Source organism: Halichoerus grypus, chromosome 13, assembly GCF_964656455.1.
Source record: "Halichoerus grypus chromosome 13, mHalGry1.hap1.1, whole genome shotgun sequence".
NCBI classification, from domain to species: domain Eukaryota; kingdom Metazoa; phylum Chordata; class Mammalia; order Carnivora; family Phocidae; genus Halichoerus; species Halichoerus grypus.
Window position 1 is genome coordinate 52,401,918 of NC_135724.1, and position 24,088 is coordinate 52,426,005.

Below are 24,088 nucleotides of genomic sequence, written 5' to 3' on the forward strand. Positions count from 1 at the left end.
TTTTGTGTGTGTGTGAGAGCATTTAAAGTTCTACTCTCAGCAAATTTCAGTTATACAATACAGTGTTATCAGCTATAGTCATCATGTTGCACATTAAATCCTCAGACCTTATTCATCTTATAACTGAAAATCCGTACCTTTTTACCAATCTCTCCCTTTTCCCCACCTCCAAACCCCTGGCAACCACTTTTCTACTCTTTCTATGAGTTTGATGCTTTTTTAAAGTTTCCATTTCAAATGGTAATTTTATACACTCATCCACCTGAGTCAGTGATTCTCAAGTGTCAAGGATGTAAAACTCTTCTTTTGTAATACAACATCTATCAATGTGGTATGGGGAGAGAGTCCAAACTTTTCCAAAAAACTATGACAAGATACATTTAAAACATATTTAAATGAAGATACTGTCTCTGGGGAAAAAATACAATATGTTATTATCAGAGTTGGAATCCGACTCCATGCCATCCAACTTATTCAGAGAACAGATAAGGAATCTAAAATAAGATTTGTTTTAACAATCATGTTGAGTGAAACAATAGGGTCAACAAATTATGAGTAATAAAATAATTGGATTTTTAAAGTACTATGTGTTTAACCATTACGATATTGCTAATGCAGGAAGTCATTTTATCACACAAGTACTTTGACAAAATCATTTGGAAATGAATTTGTTTTAAATCAACCATAACATACAATAGCAAATGTGAGAACACATACCTACAAACATACATAGATGTCTGTAATGACCCATTTTCTAGATAATATTAAACATTCTTCAGTGTCTAAGGATTGACTTTTTTTTTTTTTTGCCCCATCCATATACCCCTGAGAGGTGCTACAAAGTATGAGCCACTAATTTATATGATGTAAAACAGACAAAACATAACTAACTAAGAGATTGAAGGGGTCATGCTCATTGTTAATCACTACCACCAATGGTAGCTAAAGGCATTCATGGTTAGGTGGGTGGGAGCATCCAGATGTCAGACGCTTCCATCTGGGTGAGTTTTGGTTACCTGTGGGTATTCAAGCCAATCTGATATACTATGAAACCTCAGGCCATTAAAAACCAACTTTCAGAAAGTGCAAGGTCAGTGCTCATCAAAGTTAATAGGTCGGAAAGAACTTTTTAGCCATTGATGGACTAACATTATTGGTCTGGTTTCAAAATGAATACAAGTAAAAACGTATTTATAAACTTACACTTCTCAAACTATACTCATAGTTCTGGAATTCATTGGAAGATGTAATTTCTGAAGTTTGTAAGTATTTGGTTTAAACTCTAGTCTACTGACATGTGAATTAAACTAAAGAATTTCCCTGGGGGGCGCCTGGGTGGCTCAGTCGTTAGGCATCTGCCTTCGGCTCAGGTCATGATCCCACGTTCCTGGGATCGAGCCCCGGGTCGGGCTCCCTGCTCAGCGGGAAGCCTGCTTCTCCCTCTCCCACTCCCCCTGCTTGTGTTCCTTCTCTCGCTGTGTCTCTCTCTGTCAAATAAATAAATAAAAATCTTTAAAAAAAAAAAAGAATTTCCCTGGAGTTTTTTCATTTAGTAAGTTAACTCAACATCTAGGTTCAGAATAGACAATAGCTTTAACAAAGCATATCACAAATGGAGTTTTATGTCTTCTTTATCTCACCAGTAACTAAGAACTAAATTGTTCATATTTTGGAGTTTACTGAAGTGTTTTAGGTTACAAGCCCTACTGGCAAAAATGTTTCAGTGCAGCAATGCATGAAATGATAGTTGGGTAGGCCTGAAGAGTTTGTTTAATTCTGTACGATGGGCAATTTGTTCCCTCCTCACCAAGAATCTCTCTGCCCCTGAATCGTCAAGGGGACAGATGGGGAAACAGAGAGAAAGAGAATCTGTGGGTCATGTGACATTCCACACACAAGGAGTTGCAGCTCTTGCCTTGGCCTGAACCAGACTTGTAGGTCAGAGGTGGTGGAGGGTGTGGAAGGATGAGAGGGGCTGGGTTCCTTAGTTTAGTTTTGTTGGGAAAAAGTAATTCTCATCCATTTATTCTATGCCTGAGAGTCTAGTCTGGGATAATATGCAAGTGTTTTCAAGTGTTCTCCTCCTCAGAGTAAGAACTCAAGGAAGGAGAGCTGGGTCCGTTCGTGGCCAATCTTAGCTGCACGAAGTAATGCCACCACGCTTCTTGCGGCAGAGGAGGTGGAGCTGACTGATCAGCTCCATGTCCCTCTAGGAGGGTGAGGAATAGAACTCATATCTTGGGCATCTTGGGGGTTGAGGGGAGATCAAACAGGGACACAGGTCAAACGGACTGGGATTTGCATCTTGGCTCTGCCTCTTACCCTGTGACCCTGGCCAAATTATTTATTTATTTATTTATTTATTTATTTATTTATTTATTTATTATTTTTTATTCCTGGCCAAGTTATTTAGCTTTTCCATCTTCATCTTCCTCAGCTGTAAAACTGTCATCAAAATAATGTCGCTATCTGCTCCATAGGGTCGCTCTGAGGATTTAACCAGATCATATAACTAAAAGCCCTCAGCATGGCGTCCGGCACAGGGCGGGCTCTCCATCTTCCCTTCTGGGGCGGGACTTGAGGCAGCCATCAGTGGCTCTCTGCTGGAAGTGCGGTTCCACTTCCTGCCTGTAACGTCTCGCCCGCATTTACAACTAAGGTCCTCTACTGGCTAAGGCACGTGAGCCCACCAGGGGCTGGGAAATGTCAAAAGCTGGCTGTGACAAAGTTAACCTTTCCTAGAAATCTGCAAAGTTCTCAAAAATGTCTTGTCTGCGATTTCATGTTCAAAATCTGCAAAATTTGCATAATACACCCCCTTATTCTATAATTCTGTTAAAAAGTGTGCTGTGTTTGCCCTACTGTGTGTACATATTGGCTTCCCTGTATCCTTTAGCCAGATTGAGAAATATAGCTTTATTGGAACTTTTGTACATTTAAGGAGCCAAGAATCATGTTAATTAAGATCTGTGACACATTAGCAAGTTTACAAAGTAGCTCAATAAAATATTTGTTGAATTCACTTATCAATGCATTTACTAATCTATATTATCTCATAATCCAGAACGGAATTTCTGAGAAGGTGGAAGAAGGGCCAGGTAATTTTTTGTGGAGGGAAGGGAAAACAAACTACAGATGTGGGCGGTGGGTGTGAGGAGGAGGGAAAGGATCCCCCAAAGGGAGGCTTCAGAAAGAGAAGACTGATGAAGAAGGATGGAGAGCACCAACTTTTGCACGCTTTCAATTTTCTCTTGATAGAGCCCTCTCTTGATAAATCTCATTCGGCCTATATTTGTCCTTGTTAACAAGAAGATGTGGTTAAAACTCTAAAATCATAGTCAATTAGATTGCAAATAATCACGTTTTTACTTCCCACAAGAAAAACATGTTGCTTTTCATGTTCTTTATTTTAGAGCAAGCTTGACCAACAATTGACCAAGAAAAGCTATTCTTGTGGAACGACACTTGCAGACATAGTAAGCAGTATTTTTAAAAAGGCATGTGTATGTGAGGAAGCTCTTGCCCTTGTATTTTGCAGCCAATTTAAAAAATGTTGATGCTAATGGTGTTTTTGTCTCTTCGTTTTGCTTTATTTGGTTTTGGTATGTCCAAGAAGGATGAATGATTCATATGTTCTAGGAGATCAAATCTACACTTTGGCCTGCCATCCACCTCTGGCCTTGAATGAAAACTGAGAGACCTGATGATGAAATAAGCACCGAGGGCTATTTCAGAAGGAAAATCATTATCCGGAATAGTTCTCTGTAGTATTATTTTTGAAATATCAGGCTGTTCCATATTTTGGTAAGAATAATGAAATCAGGGCTGCCATGGGAAAGCCAGGAAAATGCAAAAATTTCCGTTACAAAAAAACCAAAACAAAACAGGAAATGGAGTTTCAACTTGATTGGATTTTTTTCCTAAGATTATTTAAGTATAAAATAAATATTTCTAATTTTAAGAAAAGCAGGAAATAAGATTCATCAGAAAACTCTATTCCAGGTGAGAGGGTCCAATGGGCCTTCATTTGGTTCAAAAGCAGTTTTACTTTAGTGGCACCAGTCTTGACAACACATTCTCCTCTTGACTAGGAATTGGTAGTGATGGGGAATGTTACCTACCAGGTTTTCTTCACACAGTTCTCTGAACTGGTAGAATTTCTGGGCCATGAGAAGTTGGGCGCTGCCCACTGCGGTTCGGATTTTCCCTAGAACTGAAAAAAGCAAACATACAAGAAGTTTACACATTATGTCTCGTGGTTGAGATTTAGTCTGGTAAAGCAAAGAGGAAGTTATGCTGCAATAATTAGGGAAAACAGCACACATACAGCACGTGAACACACACACACACACACACACACTGCCCAGTTGCCGTTGTTACTCTGCCAGTCTATGGAACAGAGGCTCCTAGGATAAAGTATAAAATCGACTTGGAAAAAAAAAAAAAACACATGCTTATCCCGCATATTTCTTAGGAATAAACGGAGTTTTCCATCACAGCGCTGGAGGTTACAAGAGAAGAGGCAAATAGGGTCGTTTTTTTTTTTCCTCCCTTTTACGGCAAGGATGAATTTCAAGAGTTTATCGGTATAGTTATGGATTTATTTGTGTCAGCCATCACAGTCTGCTAGCTCGCTTTTCTAACCCAAATCCAAACACAAGAAAAGCAATCCTGACCTGGGGGGTTGGGGATCTCTTGGCACTCACCATATCCTATCCATAGCCTTCAGGATTTTTCCGGAGCCCAGCCACCGGGACTGTCAGGAAAGCGCCATGGCCAGTTGAAAGATTTTCTAAGGAATGAACATTTTCAGCCTGTTGCCTAGGGAACGCCAGCACCGTTCCAGCTTTTCCACTCCACAGACCAATTTTATTGTTAATACAGGTTTAATTCCCTATGCACTGTGCTGAAAATCTCCTTTGCAAGCTACTTCTTGTCTTCCGCGCAGACTAAGGCAAGAACCTTTCAACTGACGGGCGTGCTGAGACGGGCAGCACCGCGCTGCACAGAGCTGTCCCGAGGTCTGCATTGTCCCAAGGCCCTCCCTCCACCCGGTGGGGACCGGGGCACAGCTGCGCGGCTGGAGCGCTGCCACCAGGCCGTTCTCAACACGCCCTCCCTGTCGGGAAGGAAGGGGACAAGGCGCCCTGCTCGCCCCTTCCCGGCCCCGCACTGAAAACCAGACAGGGAGACTCCTCAGCAGGGCACTTGCCCCGCGTGAACATCTGCGCGGGGGTGTGTCTTAAAGGATCGAAGAGGTGTTTGTGCCCTTGTTGTTTGGTTGTGAATTGACAGAGCCCGAGACCCAGGGTGGAATGAGGTCTCCCTTTCTCGACTTCAGTCCCCACAAAGTGTGAGAAGGAAACAAAAGAAAAGGAAACTTCATGCTGGTGCAGGGTTTTCTAGTAATTTTCTTCTCTGTCTAAAACTGCCAGGCTCAAACAACAACAACAACAACAAACAAACAAACCCAAAAACCACAAAATACTGCCAGGCTAGATAACGGTTTATGATACACATTATACCTGGGCATGACTCAAATATTTCGGCATCCCCCACATGGAAGTCAGGGCGTTCATGCACTCTCTGTCACCCGTCACAGCAAACAGCCCCCGTGCAGAAATTGCCTCCTCAGGGATAGCTGGGGGTTCCCCTGACGGCCATAGCACAGCAAGTCCTCAGGCCTAAGTGTTTACTTTGTTCCAGGCTGCTTTTAACATCTTTTGGGATGGGTATCTTTTAACCATCATCACCGATGGATCTGTGGTGTGAGGCCCTTCTCTCTTTCTCACACCCCTGAAGCAGAAAGGAAAGAGCATGTGGAGACACAGGGCATCATCGTAGCTAAGGGTTCAGGCCCTGAGCCAGCTGAGGGTTCTGGCTCCCACACTTCCCAGCCCCTGCCCTGGAGAGGTCACTTAATCTCTGTTCTCTCATCTGTAAAGGGGGGCTAACGGAACCTGTTTGTAGGGTTGTGGTGAAGGTTGAAAGTGGTAATGCATAGGACAGAAATGCTTCACACACTGTCTGATATATAGCGAACGACCAATACATGTTTGTTATTACCTAGGGACAGGACACTATTCTGCCTCTCTGGGCGTCCCACCTGTGGGCCCCACGCTTGCTCTGCCCGGAAGAGAAGAGGAAAAAACCAAAAACCACACATCGTTGGTTGCCTGGGACAAGTATATGCTTTAAATGACCTGTCCCAGATCGGAGACAGTTCTGAGGAGGCATTTCCTAGGTGACCATGTGGCTTTAGGCAAACTCTCAGGTCCCTGGAAACATCTCTGAATTATGTTGCTGATGGGTCGGATGGTGACACCAGCAAACCTCAGATTGAATCCTGGGAGCTTAGACCTAGTACTGAGGGGTCTCCAGTTTGCTGGCTGGGAAATTTGCATAACTCCTGGAAACTGTCACAGAAACTCAAACTATTCTGATATTCCTCAGAACTTTGAGCTAATGGTTCTCAATTGCACCCAAATACCCGAGCTATATGATAGACTACCAAAATAAGAGTAGCTGAGTAAGACAGTGATTCTCCAATGAGAAAAAATCACTGCTCCAAGCAATCTTTCAGGCAACACCCAACCAGGTAGGTAGGGGTTAACTTGGATGGGTGTCTTCTTGAAAGTAAAACAAGGGATATCTGTCTTCATTCAGCATGGTCTGGTGAGAGCTATAGATTTGGAGCAAAAGTAACTGGGGTGGAGTCGTGGCCCTTCTGTTTTCCAGGTTTTTGCCATCATGTTCCTTGAGTGGAAATTCCCTGCTGGCTCTGGGGTTGTGTGCATTTCCAGTGTCTGAGTGATTATCTTGCCTGGGCTCAGGGAAGGGAGATGCTGATGTGGGCCTTCAGTGAAACCATGCAACAGGAGGGCTTGGGGCAAGCAAACAATAATTCCGACTTCTTTGCCTTCCACACTTTTTTTTCTAGAGAACTAAAAGCTCATTTTAGTTTTTTTAAAAAGATTTATTTATTTATTTGAGAAAGAGTGTGTGTGATTGTGTGTGTGTATGGTGGGGAGGGGCAGAGGAAGAGGGAGGGAGAGATTCTCAAGCTGACTCCCCACTGAGTGCAGAGCCTGATGCAGGACTTGAGTCATGGTCTCAGGGTTGTGAGATCAAGAGTCGCCCCCTAAAAACTCACTTTAATTTTTAAGAAAAAAGCTCTAATGTGGGCGCCTGGTTGGCTCAGTTGGCTAAGCGTCTGCCTTCAGCTCAGGTTACGATCTCAGGGTCCTGGGATTGAGCCCCACGTTGGGCTCCCTGCTCAGCTAGGAGTCTGCTTCTCCCTCTCCTTCTCCACCCCACTTGTGCTCTCTCTCACTCTCTCTCTCAAATAAATAAATAAAATCTTAAAAAAAAAAAAAAAGAAAGAAAGAAGAAAGCTCTAATGGAGTTTGTTCTCTTTTTCCATTAGACATACACTTGGTGTGTGAGATCACTCCCTTTCCTGAAGGTAAATTTCATATTTGTTATGTAGGCCATGAGGAAGAAAAAAGCTAATGAAGAGGATGTGCTCCTGGGATTACATTTCGTTGGTTTCCTTCACACTCTGGTCCATGTACCTTTTCCAGATTGTTCAACTTAAATGTAGTCAACGGTTTGTACCATCCATCTCCCCTCATTCATTGCATCTTCTGGAATCATGCTTCTCTGCTGTATTTCTTCAGGCATGCCATTTAACCAAGATTTATACCATTTATTCGTGTAATATTTAATCATATTATAGGCCTTATCTGCTGCACCACTCTTTTTATGTAGGTAAGCCTGGTCTCCCTATGTGTCTTATAAAACCGCTAATGGTTCATTTTAAGATTCCTTTCACCCTATCCTTTCCTCCTAAGCTGTGAGTCTGTTCCTCAGTGGATGTACAAAATAACAACCCAAAACACTGGTGAACTAAATTCCTTCCATTTCAGAGACAGACACCTCCATACTAACTCCCCCACTTATAATTCTAGAAACTTCTCATCCTGCAGTAGATGGCTATGGGGGATCATAATAGAGAGCACAGGGCTCGGTTAGTTCACCACATAAAGCCAAGAAGATCTTTTGGAAGGTCATCACTGTTTGGTTTTTGCAAAGATCTGTCCATTCATATTATTGCCTTGTGTTTCACATGCACATTGAATCAGATCCCCTCAGGACCCTGTGAGGCAGGGCAGATATCATCATTCCATGTGAGAAAATCTGGGCTTAAACTAAGAAGTGCCTTTCCTGGGGCCCCAGGGCGCCCGGGGCCCCGTCTTCTCCCTCCCTGTCCAGTTGCGCTCTTTTCTCTCAACACGTATTGAAACCTGGGTCTGAATCTACTTACATGAAGACATCTGAGGGTGATTTCTTTCCTTGATCAACACTCTCTAGCCAGTGCCACTGGACAGAAGGGGGACAGCTGTAGGAAGCTGATGGAAGAATGGGGAAGTTCAGGAAACCCCCTCCTTGTCCCACATCCAGATGAGAGAGCAAAGCACATGTACTCGAAGTAATTGCTGCACACAGAAATTTCAGGAGTGAAAGGAATGTAGGAACCAGGGATCCCTTGAAAAAGATGCTAGTGGATGTAAGGTTTAAGTCTGGGTTTTGCTTTTAAAGATTATATATCATACTAGAAGCAGAGAAAGACTATTTTGGGGTGTGAGATGGGTCTCTTAGGAAAACTCTGATTTTAAATCTGGCCACATACAGATAAAACCCCAGACATTGAGAAAAGAGCACACCTCCTCCCTCCCACTGACCCCGTGGGGGATGACTTTTATTTGGGGAACAAGGAGGTGGTATAAAAGGCACAGAGGTGAAGGGAATGGCAATTTCTTTTAATCCTGCAAGTGGATCCACGGCAAAGCTGCAAGTGTGCTGTGGTAGCAGCAAAAAGCAAAGACGGCTTCCTTTGGGGCTAGACCTGACTTTCTGCTTCGTCCAAATCAGTATTTCATATCCGTAAGCATAGCTCTCTCTCCCTTTCTCCGCCACCCTGGGTGGGGGGTGGGGGTGGGGGTGGGGGTGGCGTGCAGTTGACGGCTCCTCACCATGTCTTCCATGCTCACAAGACTTTCAGGATCAAGCACCTTTCGGCCAAGAAGTGTTCCCCCAGTGGATTTGGATGAGAACTGGTCATAAAATCAGGTACAACTCCAACAGGATGCTAAAGAAGAATCCAGCTGGGTCTGTCAGGACTCACACGCGAGACCGCACATGGACTTAAGCTGCTTCAAGGTCACCAGCATCACCACTATCTGGACAGTTGGACGTATGTTAAGGGAAAAATGATTTTGCTCTTTGTTTCTATGTTTCTGCCCTGGTAGGTTGGCTCAGTAATAAACACAAGAGAACTTCCATTTGAAAAAAGAAGTCCTTAAGCGTAATTAACATATGCATCCTTCAATATTCCAAGAAGAATTAAGTCCCTAGAACTGAAAAGGCAGAAGCAGTGGTTTTTCTCACTGCTTCTGATTCTTAACTATGAGGCCCAACTCCACAATCATCAGGCCCCCACATTAGGCGTCGGAAACAGAGAATAGATATATTTCTTATGCCCTCAATGGCATGTCCCTGAAACCTGGAGGCTAAAGATCAATACAAGGTGTGCGGCTGGCTGTCCTACCAGTGGTGATGTCCAGCGGACATGCTGGGCGGGACGCTTGCCAAGCCCCGTCACCTACACTATAATTCACCTAGTATACTCCTTTTCCAGTCTTAACTTTTCCTCTCGGAGTAGTGTACTGGAAAGAGCATAGGTGTGCAAGTCAGGAAAGCTACTTACAAGGGGCTGATCTTGGGAGTTTATGGTACTCTCAGAGTCTGTTTTCTTTATCTGTCAAGTAATCATAATACTATCTTCATAGGATTGCTGATTATTTAATGAAATGATACACAAAAATTGTTAGAATGTAGCAGAAATGGTAACTCCTCTATTCTATCGACATTCTTTAGTTCTTGGGCATTTACCTGGGAAATTAAAAGGTGGCTTTGGCCAAAATAGGGAATTATTTCTCCTGCTAATCATACTCCAACCTCTCTCTCCAGTAGTGTGGACTGATTGAATGTCCTCTTTTTTGTTGGTGGCTTTCACTCAGGCAGATTTAGGTGAGTGTCAGTAATTTCTTTGGTCTGTGTGTCTAAGGCATCTTAACAATTATTCAGGGGCCCAGATTTTCTGGCATAGTCTGGCATAGTTCCCCCACCTATCAGAGCTAGAACAATGGCCAACTGATTGCTGGGTGATAGAGATACACAGAGGAGACAGCACTCTAACCAGTGTTAGACACTTATACTACCCAGCTGGGGCCTTGTGCAAAAAACAAGCTCACTGCAAAATGAAGGGCCAGAACCCTCCTCAGGAGAAGCAGCTGTCCTGCAAAACAAGGTCCATCTTGAGGTGCAGAGCATGCTGGGTAAATCCTGCTAGCCTGGAGCGCTAGATGCCCATCTTGTGTTCCAAACAGTGTTTAGTCATGTGGTTCAGTGCCATTCTAAACCCATAATCTTCAAACTCAGCTGATTTTTCATTGCTGTTGATTAGTCCTTTGAGGTGATCTTTGTTATCACCCTCTCTGATCCTCCCTTTCTGACTCTTACTCACTTGCAACTCAACCCTGCTTCCTCGTCTTCAGCAATAACCTTGCCTCCTATGTGATGAAGAAAGCAGAATCAGGCAGGAATATTCTCAATGTTCTGCCTCTCCTACTACTTGTCTAGTCCCCTAAGCCTCTAAAGAGTGTGGGGGTTCTCCATGATGGGTAAGCAGCAGACCCTCCTGGTTACTTGAATAACAGAGATGTCAGGTGCCAAGAGAGAATTACTTACGTTCATTCCAATGTCACCTCGCTACGACCAGTACCTGCCCCCACCCTAAAGCCTTTCTACGTTCATTCCTCCCATCTACCTGTGTCGTTGGCCTGATTCCCTCCTAGCTGCTCTGAGAATGTGCTCTCTAAGTCTGTTCCTGTCTCTGCAATCTCTGCCTCTCTGTGCTGTAACACTATCGGGGATGCCTGTGAGCATCCTCCCATCTCTCCCATTCTGAGGGAGGGGGGAACTCCTCCCCAATCTCAAGGTCCCCTCCAGCTAATATAAAATTCCTCTTCTTCCTTGTCCTGGGCTGCACTGTGTCTTCCCCAAATTCAAATGCTGAAGTCCTACCCCCAATACCTTAGAATCTGACTGTATTTGGAGATAGGGCCTCTGCTTAGGGTAATTAAGTTAAAAAGAGGTCATTAGTGGGGGTCCTAATGCAATGTAACTGGTGTCCTTATAAGAAGAGATCAGAACACAGAGGTTAGACCAGTTGCCAGCCAAGGAGAGAGGCTTCGGGAGAAACCAGCACCTTGATTTCAGACTTCCAGCCTCCCAAACTGAAAATACCATTGTGTTGTTCAGGCCAGCAGTGTGTGGTACTTTGTTATGGCAGGCATGGTGGAGTCATACCTTCCTGAGAATGCTCTCGAAAGGATGGAACACCTCTGCTCCTCTACTTCCTCAGCCACCATTTTTCTCCCCACCCTCTGCCGCCTGGCCTCTCCTCACCCTCCTTCCCCTGCCAGATAGCTCTGCATTTGGCACCAAGGCCCCCCACACACAGTCTCGGGCTCTGATCCTGCATTCCTTGTTCCTTAGGGCTGTCTCTCTTCACTTCGTAAATGCTGAACACAAAATTCAGTCCGGAGTGCACTTCCTGTCTCCCCCTGAATGTGCTCATCACTCTCCCGGTTTCAGCTATTTTGGAAATTTGTTTATGTTTCCCAAATTTGTAACTCCAGCGTATATCAACCCCTCAAGCTTCAGTGTTGCATAGCTAAGCAGCCACCTGACACCTCTTGTCTCCCCAAATCATATTTCCCTTAGGATTCCCTAGTTGATTACCATTAGGGCGACAAGGCTTCATCACCCCATCCACAGTGTGGCTGTTCTCCCTCCCTTGCCAATCCTGGAGGTTTGGTTTTAGTAGGGGGACTAGAGGGTCTTTTTATCTCATATAATTTCCATGCTTAAGACTTTTCCATGGCTCCCTATCATCCATGGGGTAAGCGGGGAACTCTCTTCAATGGCTTGCAGGCCAAGGCCCACCTGTTCAGCTTTACCTCTGCCCCTCCCTCAGTGCTCTGGGTCCCCAGCTGCCCAAACCTAAAAGCTGTCTCTCTTCTCAGTGCCTTTGCTCAGGCTAAACACCAAGCTAGGGATGCCTCCTGCCTCCATGCCTCCACTAGCCCATCCCCCACCCCCATGCTCAGATGTACCTCCTCCAGAAAGCCCTGTCTCCTTTCCCCTCTCCCTCCCCATTGCTCCTCAAATTCCCTATGCATAGAGCTGTCTCTGCCCTTTCCACACTCTTTCCAGCGTGATCTATTTATCTGTCTGACTTTCTAACCAGACCTCAAGCCCTTCAATGGCACACACTGTGCCCATGTAATTCCTGGTATCTTGTTGAAGGAATAAGTTTTGAAACTAACCAACGGACTCATCTACAAAGTTTATGTTAACCAGAAAAATAAATTAGCCACAGCATTCCAGGCCTTATGCATTCTGATCCTTTAAGGTTTTACCATGCCTAGCATCACTTTTTAAGTTACAGACCTGACTAATTAATTAGCTAATATAGTCTTAGCTGGGCTATGATTCCTTTTGGGTTTCTGTTTATAATACTATTTGGGCTGATTTAGGCTGACTTCTTTTTACTCACCTGGCTCCCCCCTACCCCCCCCCCCATTGTATAGGATAAGAGGGAAGGGAAAAAAAAGGAGAAGGAAAAGGAATTTTTAAAAAATCCACCCACTTACTTTAAATTCATGTGGATTTGCCACACCAAATCTGTGTGATTTCAAGTTGGGATTATTCATGTAGAGACATTCTTATTTACAAGTGTGTCCTCATGGAAAAGAATTTCTCCAACCAATTGCCCAGCTGCTCCTCAAACACATTTGTGATCCAGACCTACTGTCAACAAAGGGTCTCCATAGAAAACATGGATCTGTTTTATTCCTGGCTGGCAGTGCTTGCTCTGCATTTTACAAGAGTGAATTTTTTTTTGGAGCCCAAACTCAGTGGTTAACGAATAGAGAATAAATTCTCAAGTAGAAATTAGCCCATAGGCTAAAAGCTTCCACAGGGTTAAAACACGGGGGGAAATATTGCTTTGTTTGTAAAGAGCAAGTTTTCAAAAGCTCAGCTAATTGAATTTTTTCTCCCAGTCCATACTCAAGGAGTCTTACTCATAAAAGATGGTTATGCTTCAATCCATATCTCAATTTACACGAGCTATGAAATAATAACATCATACACATCACATAGAAAAATACAGTTCTTGAGCCTTTGAAAGCTGAAGGACATGAAATTAGTTAACATTTCCCTTGGTAATCCAGAAGAAAATAACTGAATACAGTGTTTGAAGTCCATGCAATTATATTCCACATAAATAGTTACTGTTGGAGAAAACCATTGGAGATCTTCCCCCGATTCTGCCCCAGTCCCCCTCTGCAATCTCTGCCTGTCTGCAGCGCAGAGGGAGTCTGGAATATGGCACACCACCACCCTGGACAACAGGAGAGCCATTGCTGGCCTGGCCTTCACTTTGCCACATTCTCCACCTCTCCATGCCTCTGCACCCTCCTCAGCCTCGAGACCACTCCCACTGAAACACACCCACAAAAGGATGCTCTGTGATGTCCTTCTGGCATCAAAACCTTCCTCTTTGTGCCCAGCGCCATGCAGAGCAAAGTAAACTGAGCATTCCAGAAGGTTAAACATAAGACACATTATACACGATTTCCTTTTCATTACTGCCACTTCCTCTGTGGTTACTAATTTCAGGTTGGCCAGACCTTAAAAAAGAGACTATGCAGTGCGCGTAAGCGCATGCATGAGGGCTGGGGCAGGGAGGGAATTTTTTTTTTTTTTAAAGATTTTATTTATTTATTTGAGAGAGAGTGAGTGAGAGCATGAGAGTGGGGAGGGTCAGGGGGGAAGCAGACACCCCACGGAGCGGGGAGCCCGATGCGGGGCTCAATTCCGGGACTCAGGGATCATGACCTGAGCCGAAGGCAGATGCCCAACCAACTGAGCCACCCAGGTGCCCCAGGGAGGGAATTTTGAAGGTCACTTCAAAAGTAAGATGAGAATAAAACAGAAAGGAACTAGGATGCACCCACCTCGCCCTGCTTAGAAATACACAAGGCTTGAGGCAGATGAAATCAGAGGGAGAGCTCCTTTGCTTGCCACCCACAGGCTGCAGGGACACGCCACAGGCAACACTTGGCAGATTAACCCTGGTGATCTCACCGACAGACAGTCATAATGATGACTGTGCACAGCTTCCGTAACTTAACCTGAAACTAGGCAAACCCCATTGCAGGTTTCATTACCAGCCCCACATTTGCTGCCAAGGCTCACAAGCCTTCTGGGGGACCCAAGGCCAAGTTTCACTAACTTGGATGCTATTACCAGGCAAAATTAAAGTGGAATTAATCTGCCTCCTGCACACGCTCTAGGTTTATCAGTTCATTTCAGATAAAGCCTGAAAATTCCGCATATGAGTTGTCCACAATTCAGGAGGCAAAGATAGATTTCCGAGCACAATCGACCAGTATTTCATCCTAGGGCCACTGAAACCTGAGCCTCTGTTTTTCACCCGCATTGCTAGACTGCATTCCTAGTTAGGAGCATTTGGTTCCATCTGGCCGTTTCATTCCCGGTCAGATAATACCAGACGTATCTATGTAACATACAAGCCACCGTCAAATAGCACTGAGCCATCTCCCCGAGACAGCTGTTTCACACAAGGGCTTCATTGTCTGAGGAAAGCTTGTATCATTTTACTTCAAGTGCTGGGGGAACAAGCATTCTGTCAGCTGCCAGGGCTTGGAGGAAACCTCACTCACTGCAGGTTTTCATTATTTGGTTACCAAGCCAAAACCCTACTATGGACTGTTCAGGATGAACATTTAAAACAAGAACTGAAGCCCTTGCCCTGCTTTTATTTTATCAGGGCACATAATAGCTCCACACACCCAAAGAATGTATGGTTACACTTTGCAAAGATCATCCGACGTTACCAGGCGACTACAAATGCCCCTTCTTCTGCCCCTTGTCGTGCACATTTAACAGCTTCAGGTAAACCAGGAAAGTGTTTTCCAGTCCCGGAAGGCCAAAAACAGCGTCCCCAGGAAGCAGCTGTCAGAGTCAGGGCAATGGCATCATAAAATAATTGGTAACTGAATAATTATTTAAAATTGGATGGCTCCTTTCATTTTTAACGCTCTAGTCAAGAAAGATGACTGCAACCGCCCCACACCTAAATCTGGACCTCATGCTGCCATTGAGCGAATAGGTTGTGCTCCTAGCTTCTTTTTTATCCTCCACCAGCACAGAGTATTTCAAATTCAGGAAGATAGTGAATGAAATATCTTCTTATAAGCGCGATGAATCACTATGAACATGATGATAGAGTGTTTGCTCCACTACTTTCAGCTGCTGCAGACTTTTTTTTTGCGGGGGCAGGATTTTTCGTGTGTGGTAAAATATACATCAGATCTACCATTTCAACCAGGTTGAAGTGCACAGTTCAGAGGCATTAAGTGCATTCGCCAAACATTTTTGAATATTTAAGAACTGGATAATTCTGGGCGCCTGGGTGGCTCAGTCGTTAAGCGTCTGCCTTCGGCTCAGGTCATGATCCCAGGGTCCTGGGATCGAGCCCCGCATCAGGCTCCCTGCTCTGTGGGAAGCCCGCTTCTCCCTCTCCCACTCCCCCTGCTTGTGTTCCTGCTCTTGCTATGTCTCTCTCTGTCAAATAAATAAATAAAATCTTTTTTTTTTTTTAAAGATTTTATTTATTTATTTGACAGAGAGAGAGCACAAGCAGGGGGAGCAGCAGAGGGAGAGGGAGAAGCAGGCTTCCCGCCGAGCAGGGAGCCCGATGCGGGGCTCGATCCCAGGACCCTGGGACCATGACCTGAGCCGAAGGCAGACGCTTAACCGACTGAGCCACCCAGGCGCCCCAATAAATAAAATCTTTAAAAAAAAAAAAAGAACTGGGATAATTCTGGTGCTCCCCCCAAAATAAATTAAGCAAATATGATCAGACTCTTCCTTTCTCGGGGTGCCTGGGTGGCTCAGTCAGTTAAACATCTGCCTTCAGCTCAGGTCATGATCCCAGGGTCCTGGGATCGAGTCCTGCATCGGACTCCCTGCTTGGCGGGGAGTCTGTTTCTCCCTCTCCTTCTCACCCTCCACCCTGCTCGTGCTCTCTCTTGCTTGCTCTCTCTTAAATAAATAAATAAAATCTTAAAAAAAAAAAATCTTCCTTTCTCTTGCTCTAAACTACTTCTCCCTCCATGATGATTTTGAAGACTACGTCTCCTGGGAGGGATCTATCAAGGTGTCACCTACATCATATACCTTGAATGTACCTCCTTGTATGGGACCCAAAAACACGTAAGGTGGCTTGGCCAAGAGATAGATGTATCCGGGCTCGACTCATTTGTCAAAGCTATTTTTCTGGGTGTACACAAATTTTCTTTTTTTAAAGCTGGTTACTCCGACATTGGCTGTGACTACCAGACAGGATTGGCCTCCCTTCCTCCTTTTTTTTTATTATAAAAAAGAAAAGGCTAAATTAGAGAATGAGTAAAACAAAGGCCCTCTATAGCTCCAGGCCCAGTTATCAGAACAGAATTGTGGTTGCCAAGGAGCCAGGGACAGATATGTATGGAGGGCTTTAGAGGACAGCACCAAGTGACACACAGAGTATTATTATCTTGTCAACTGTTATTCATGTTGTATCTGTTCCATCAGACACTTCTGTGTTCTGTGACCTTGGACAAGATACTGCCAGAGAGCTGTTTTGAGGGCAAATAAAACACCTGTCAAAGTCTCCAGCCCACTGCCAGGGGTATTGTAAGGACAAGATGAATATTCTCTCATGTGCTTCTAGTGTCCCTTCTTCCCATGGAGGGTGGCTACAGCTCTCTGGTCAGACACTCACTGATTCGAGTTTGCCTCATTTGAAATTGGCAACTCTTTGCCCTGGGAAGTTTGGCCTGGGAAGTTATCTCTGTGCTATTTAGAATTCTGGAATGCTGGTAGATTGAAGCTCTTGGGGATGAAGGATAAAGCTTTCAAGTGCTTGTCAAATGGAATCGTGTCCCAAGAGTTGGATGGGACATAGAGGGTTCATCTGGATTATTTGGCTGACCAACACAGAAGTCCTTTCTACCATTTCTGTGGCAGGTGCTCATCTCTCTCTGTCAGATCCTTGCTTCTATCAGAAGAGCTCATCACCTCACCAGGGAAGCTCCCTTCCTACTTTTGGCAAAAACAACTGCTAGTTACTCATTGAGTATTCTGTTACTCTCTGAGGAGGAAAGATTTTGCAAGATAAAATACTTTTGTAAAATAGAATTTCCAAAATATTTCCAGGACTCAAATATATATTCACTGATCCCCTACTATGTACCAGGAACCATCAGAGGGGTGGTGGATATAAAGATGAATGAGATAAGAATAATTTCTGTCCACAGAGAGCTCATTTTTCGGTGGAGGAGAAAGATACATAGACTACTATAAAATCGTGTTGGAAATAGCTGCGAGACAACTGTAGAGGCTATTATGGAATCACCAGGGAGACACACCCAATTCAGCCTGAGGGGAGGCATTCCGCAGACTTCCAGAAGGTGAGGCCCACGCTGAGACTTGAAGGAAGAGTCATATTTTCTAGGCTAGATGGGCTTATATGAATAGATGTTACTAATTTGAATCAGCTTTGTACATTTAAAAAAGCATACATAAAGGGCATTTACACCTAAACTTTGTGTTAGCTGTTTGATCTACAGCTATAAAATTATATTTGAAAAAATTAATAATTTGGACTTTTCACCACAGACCATTGGCTTTAAAACTGTATTCTAGAAACCCTAGGATCTTTTTGAGGCCAGGGGAGGGAATTGGGGGGTTGTTAGGGACTTTGGTCCAAGGGGCAGTAGAGCCTGAGCCGACAGAACTCAGACCATCACCAAGACAGCTTCACCGTTCTTTCTGTTATATTTATTGGTGTTGTGTGTAATTATTTTTAATTAGAAAAGAGGGTTCTGATATTAAAATATGTTTCAAACTACAAAGGAAGAGAAATGCCCCAATGAAGCAGGTTTCATTGCATACTTGCCATCTAAGACTGATTTATTCAGTTCAGTACTTTTAAAGCAAAGTACTAAAAAATACTCCCACCCCTAGTTATCTCTGCCTGTTCTGCAACCATGATCACTGCACCTCCCCCTGCAGGCAGCAACCTGGTAAAATAAAGTGGTAGATCTGAGAAAATGTACCACTACTCTGAAGAAAATGTCCTTCAGGGGTATAGCTTATTAATGGTGGAAACTTCATGTACAAAGGCAGCAATTATTATTCTTTAGAACAAATCTTGTTATAGCAAAATACCTTCATATGGGATAGATTTGTTAAGTCCTCTTCATAAATCAATATTTTAAGTAACATGTGAAGTAAAATTCTATAACAGTGAATGAATGCGTTGCTCCTTCATGTTCATTACCTCGAGACTTTTCCAATACTGTACATATCTAAATACAAAAATGCTTCTCTTCCATCCCAAACACAAGATGAGAACCTGGTTTTCTGACAAAATTTTCACCTTTCAAATACATGTGTTTGTGTCAAAACACATTAACTTGTTTTCATAGTTCCTTTAGCATCACATAAGATTTTCCTAAATTTTTATACAATGACTATCCTCATGCATCATTATAAAGCTGGGTTGAGAGAAGTAGATACAGTCTTAGATGGGAAAAAAAAAAAAAAAAAACAGATTAAAAGAAAACAGATGAGCAGCTTTCCTGGATCCTATTGGAAGTCAACCAGGAAACTAGAATGAGTCCTGAATTAATGAGTTGAAGGCATTGAAATCTGAAAATTAGCTTGTTCTGTTGAGCAGTGCACCAGAGGCTGTTGCTCCTTAGACACTAGCATTTTTCCTAGGAAAATCTAATAAGTTTTGGGTATACCCACAAGGGGAAAGGAGAATAAGAAGATGCAACTGCTAAGACTTCTTACTGAAAATTACCCCATCCATTGCTGCTGGGTGGTGCCTCCTTCACCTGTCACCAGGGCAAAAAGCTAATTCTGCTTGTGGATCAACACTCAGGTGAACTTGCAGAGGCACCAACTGTTAGGGGCAAGTGTCAAGGAGATTTACTTTTCCACTGCTAAGTTGTTTGCATTTATAACATGAAAGGACAAAAGGAACATTACAGAAACCTACTTATGGATTTTCTGACCTGTTCATAAAGACAACACATAAGCTAGTTAGCCAGTGGATAGGGTTCAGGCAGGAGGAATGAATGCACAGAAGAGCTGAGAACAAGACACAGCAAGGAAATCCCACAACCTGCTAATTGTTATTTTCCAGACTGATTTTCATAAAAAGTACTTCTTTTATGGAAAACTCACTGGCCCTTGACATAATTAGTTTGTTTCATTTAGTAAGTCTATTTAACATGATTTAACGTAGGCTCAGGGTGTAATTACTAAGAAATTATTGATATTTTTATTAGGGATGATAATATATGATGATTATATAAAAAAAATCCTTATCAGTGGATACATAGTAAAGTGCCATGATGCATGCCTTGGACTTTAAGATAATCTGCAAAAACGACAAGTGGGGGAAGATAAGAAAAGGAGACTGGCCCATTGTGTTGGGCGATGGGTACATGGGGGTTCATTGTACTAAACTCTATACTTCTGTGCATGTTTTAAATTTTTTACGAGAAAAAGTTAAATGATTTTAAAAATAGGCCCCCAAAGTCACATCATGACAATACTCTTGTAGGTGGTTCCCATGCAAAAATTAAGACAGGCTTAAATGCCTACCCCTAAATGCCTAAATTTCTTTGATTCAAAAATATCATCAGTTGGAAGATCCACCACTCACTTAATAATAGTTTTTCAGAGGAAAACAAACATACAGCATTAAAATACACACTGATTATAAACTATATCCCAATTTCAGAATTGTTGAGAATGTGGAAAACATGCCTCAGAATTGAGGTAACCTGGTCATTTTGTTGTCAATTATTTGCTTTTTTTTTTTTTTAAGTCAGCTCTATGCCCAACGTGGGGCTTGAACTCATGACCCTGAGATCAAGACTCCCACCCTCTACCAACTGAGCCAGCCAACCAGCCAGCCAGCTACCTATTGTTGTCAATTGTTAATAGGAATGATTGTGTTAAAAAGCAAAGTTTGAAAATAATGGTGTGCAAGGCCTCCGTTATTTATCTTACTTATTCATCATATTTTATCACTTATTTCAACCCCGCTAAGTTGAAATTTGTGTTAGTTCATTTAGTGGCTGAAGGTTTGCCTCCCTGAATCCCATGAGAGAAAGTGCACGCTAAACGGGTTTATGAATGTTAATAAGCATGGTCTCTACTGGCCTATGCATTATTGGCCTTGTTCTAATACGTGGACCGATGCATTGGGCATTTAATTCCCTGAGAATCAGCGCCCCTTCAGAAATTTCTCGGGAAAGAGGAACCGGTGTAGAAACTGGAGGCCACCCCCACGTTGGGCTTGATCCTTTTCAGAGAAGAAAGGATCTAGAGCTAGCCAAGGCTCTGCCCAGTGGTTTTCTTTCTACTGGGCAGCGCGGGGGTCGGCTGGACTCGCGGCCGGAAGCGCCCCGCCGTCCCACACGTCGCGGCGGGGGTGTGGAACCGCAGCTAGACAAGCGAACCACGCAGGGAAAGAACCACGACGTCCACAGACGCCGCGTCAGCCCGGCCCGGAAGCGCCGGGTGCGCAGGCGTGCACAGCGGCCATTACTTACTGTCTTCCGGCAGGTTGTTTTCCCGCTCTTCTCTCTCCATCTGCTGGCACCACCCTTCCATGCGGTCCCGCTCTGCCTGGAGAAGCTTCAGAAACCAGTGGCCGTCCCGGTGGCACACTGACCTTTGGACGGCCTCCAGGGGGTCTTCAGTGATCGAGTCAATCCAGGGATCCGGGGGAGGCAGAATCGAAGGGTCAAAATCCGCATCAAAGTCGTCGTCGGCAGCGCAGGCGTGGTAGTGGTTTCCTGAGCCCTGAATGCTGACCGTGGAGGTGCTGGCGTCCCGGGAGAACTGTCTGGCCATTGGGCCAGGGCACGAATTGTCCTCTATAGACTCCAGAGAGTTTTCCAGATTATCGTGGAAGTCCAGGTCGGCCTGTACTGCTGTCGTCACACTGTTGGATCTAGTGAACCTGCGGAAGCTTGGAGGAATAGAGAAAGGAGAGTTAGTTCAAGGCTCTTTCTCGATGCAAAAGCATTTCTACTTTTCCTGGTGAGTGTGACCATAGGAGGCCTCATCCTTTCAGTCTGGGGAGGTAGGCCCCTGATGCAAACATATCAGTTGCCGTAGCTCTAATATACAGAATCACAGACCTCTCGTTTTTGTTCAATACCATATTAAAGCGTATCTAGTGACATTTTAGAAGCAGAACAATGTGTACAGCTATCGAAGCCAGTGTAATGTCCCATGTTCAACTTCCTCCTCAAGTCTGGGGTGGCTTGAATTCTGGTAGTCAGGTTGCTGAGAAGTGAGGAAACAATTCAGTTCTATCTTTGTCTGCATCATTTGCTTAGAAGTCGGGGAGACAAAACCAACCCAACCTAGCCCAAGCCTCTTGTGAATCCTGCATAATTACATTTTTTTTCCAGGAACAGTTCTTACAAGGCAAGACTTTATGAAAACAAACTAAAACGTCATGAGGTTCCTCTTAAAATTAAAACTCCGTGCCTTGGTAAGGATTCACCTGTTTCTTTATCGAATAGGTCATTGTTATCATTTGGGGCAAAGCCTCTGGGGCAAAACAGTTCACAGTTCTAGAGTTCTCTGGTACCATTCTCCTCTGCACCTTTAATTTCCCTTCCCACAGTCCTTGCACCAAGATGATAAAAGACAATTTGTTCACAGATTCAATCTGAGCATTTTATAAGGATATTCATGTAATCGATGTCTCTCAACCAGATGGCTCTATACATCTCTGGTTGACCCCTACAATGAAGGTCAGAGGGGTGGGGAAGAACAGAGGAGCAGTGAATTCTTTCTCAGGCAAGGGGCAAGGGAAAGGTGTGGGCCTGAAGTAATTTAAAACTCAAACAAAACTTCATTGGCTCCTACAGCAGGCAAGTGACAATGACAGAGAATATAAGTCCACTGAAGGAGGCATCATGTGCCTGTTACCCTACTCTGTACTTTTTTTTTTTAAAGGTAACTAACTTCCTGATCTAATATTTTCTTTATTTTTCCTTGTGAAAAAATATACATGACGTAAAATGTACTATTTTAACCATATTTCTAAGTGTACGGTTCAGTGGCATTAAGTACATTCACAGGGTTGTGCAACTACTACCACCATCCATGTCCAGAACTTTCTCATCTTTCTCAGTTGAAACTCTGTACCCATTCAACAGTTCCCCAGTGTCCCAGCTTGTGGCAACCACCACTCTACTTTCTGTCTCTATGGAATTTGACTTCTCTAGGTCTCTCATAGAAGTGGCATCATACAGTATTTGTCCTTTTATGATCGGCTTATGTCACCTAGTATAATGTCTTTAAGCTTCTTCCGTGTTGCAGCATGTGTCAGAATTTCCTTCCTTTTTAAGGCTGAATAATACTCCATTTTATGTATATACCACATTTGGTTTATCCGTTCGTCTGTAGATGGACACTTGGGTTGCTTCCACCTTTTGGCTATTTGAATAATGCTTCTTTGGACATGGGTGTACAAATATCTCGTTGAGACCCTATCTTCCATTCTTTTGGGTAGAAATGCTGAAGAGAAATTACTCTATCATATGGTAATTCTATTTTTCATTTTTTGAGGATCTACCATACTGTTTTCCATACTGGCTATTACCATTTTACATTCTCATCTGCAATGCACAAGTGTTCCAATTTTTCCACATCCTTACCAACACTTATTTTTTGACTTTTTGATAGTAGACATCCTAACGGGTATGAGGTGGTACATTTTCTTTACTGGCTCATGATCATGCCATGTTAAGTTGGTTGATTTGCCAGTTGATTTTCAATTGCTGTTTCTTATTCAATGGTGCCAGTCTTCCAGGACTGTGCGCTAAACAATGTCAATATAACATTTAATAAACCAGATTATGTCTTTTTTCTTCATTTTCCTGGAACACTTATTAAAGCCAATTAATATTAATACTTTGGTCCATGGAAAAGAAAAAGTGACCAGAACAATACAGGTAAGTTGTTATTTGTAAGAGTGTAGAAAGACTAGAAGTTACAAAAAGATGAGAGTAGAATCATCACAATAAATCCGTTTTTTTTCCCTAGAAAATAAATGTCAAGAAAAAAGGTGGCTGCATTGTTGATCTCAAGATAATCAAATATAGTATGATTCATTTTATGAAGATAGACCGGCCAAAAAAAGCTGGCCCATCTCATCCTTTGCTGTTTTCAAGAAATTACTTCTGTTGAGGGTATTTTACCTGGTCATTTTATAAGTTCTTTAACTCTAGAATGGGCCATACAAAAAAAAAAAAAAAAAAAAAGAATCACATAGTGTGAAAGTCTGAAAACCATGTTACAGATATCTTATACTAGAGCAAAAGGAAGAACAGTTTTGCTAATGTGATTCTTCCAATAGCCACTTAATTCTTGGCTGCAGTAGGCCTTTCCTGCATTCTTCTTATTCATCCCTCCGCCGCCCACCCAAATGTTAAATGTCATCTCCTGAAGCTCAGCTTTCTTTCCGGACACATATGTGTGAGTTGGATGACTCTCCCTGCAACAGTTGACATTAACACAAAATCTCAACTATGAAAACACTAGGCTTCACTCTCCAAGATCCTGTATTGCCAGGGGCACTACATTTTCCAGACTTAAAGGAGTGCCTTATTGTTTTCAATCGCAGCAAACTTGCCAGAGATAGAGTCTGTTCCACATACAAAACAGAGTGACCTCTCCTGGGCCTCTGTTTTTACCTACACAAAACTGTACCACCAGCATTCCTGACAGAGGGCTCCTGGCTATGAATCTTGTAAAGTATCCACCTTCTTAAGAAAAATTA

At 43.4% G+C, this 24,088-nt stretch overlaps 1 protein-coding gene across 14 annotated transcripts in view; it reads right to left on the reverse strand.

The window, feature by feature from the left end:
• The window catches only part of DLGAP1 (DLG associated protein 1), an 889,834-nt gene that overhangs the window by 5,670 nt on the left and 860,076 nt on the right, over positions 1 to 24,088 (reverse strand). For all 14 annotated transcript variants that reach the window (XM_078060566.1, XM_078060565.1, XM_078060564.1 and 11 more), the window contains 2 exons: positions 20,838 to 21,259; positions 4,122 to 4,213 (listed from right to left, as the gene is read on the reverse strand). In XM_078060566.1, coding sequence (XP_077916692.1) covers positions 4,122 to 4,213; positions 20,838 to 21,259 — 514 coding nt within the window. The remainder of the gene's footprint in view (positions 1 to 4,121; positions 4,214 to 20,837; positions 21,260 to 24,088) is intronic.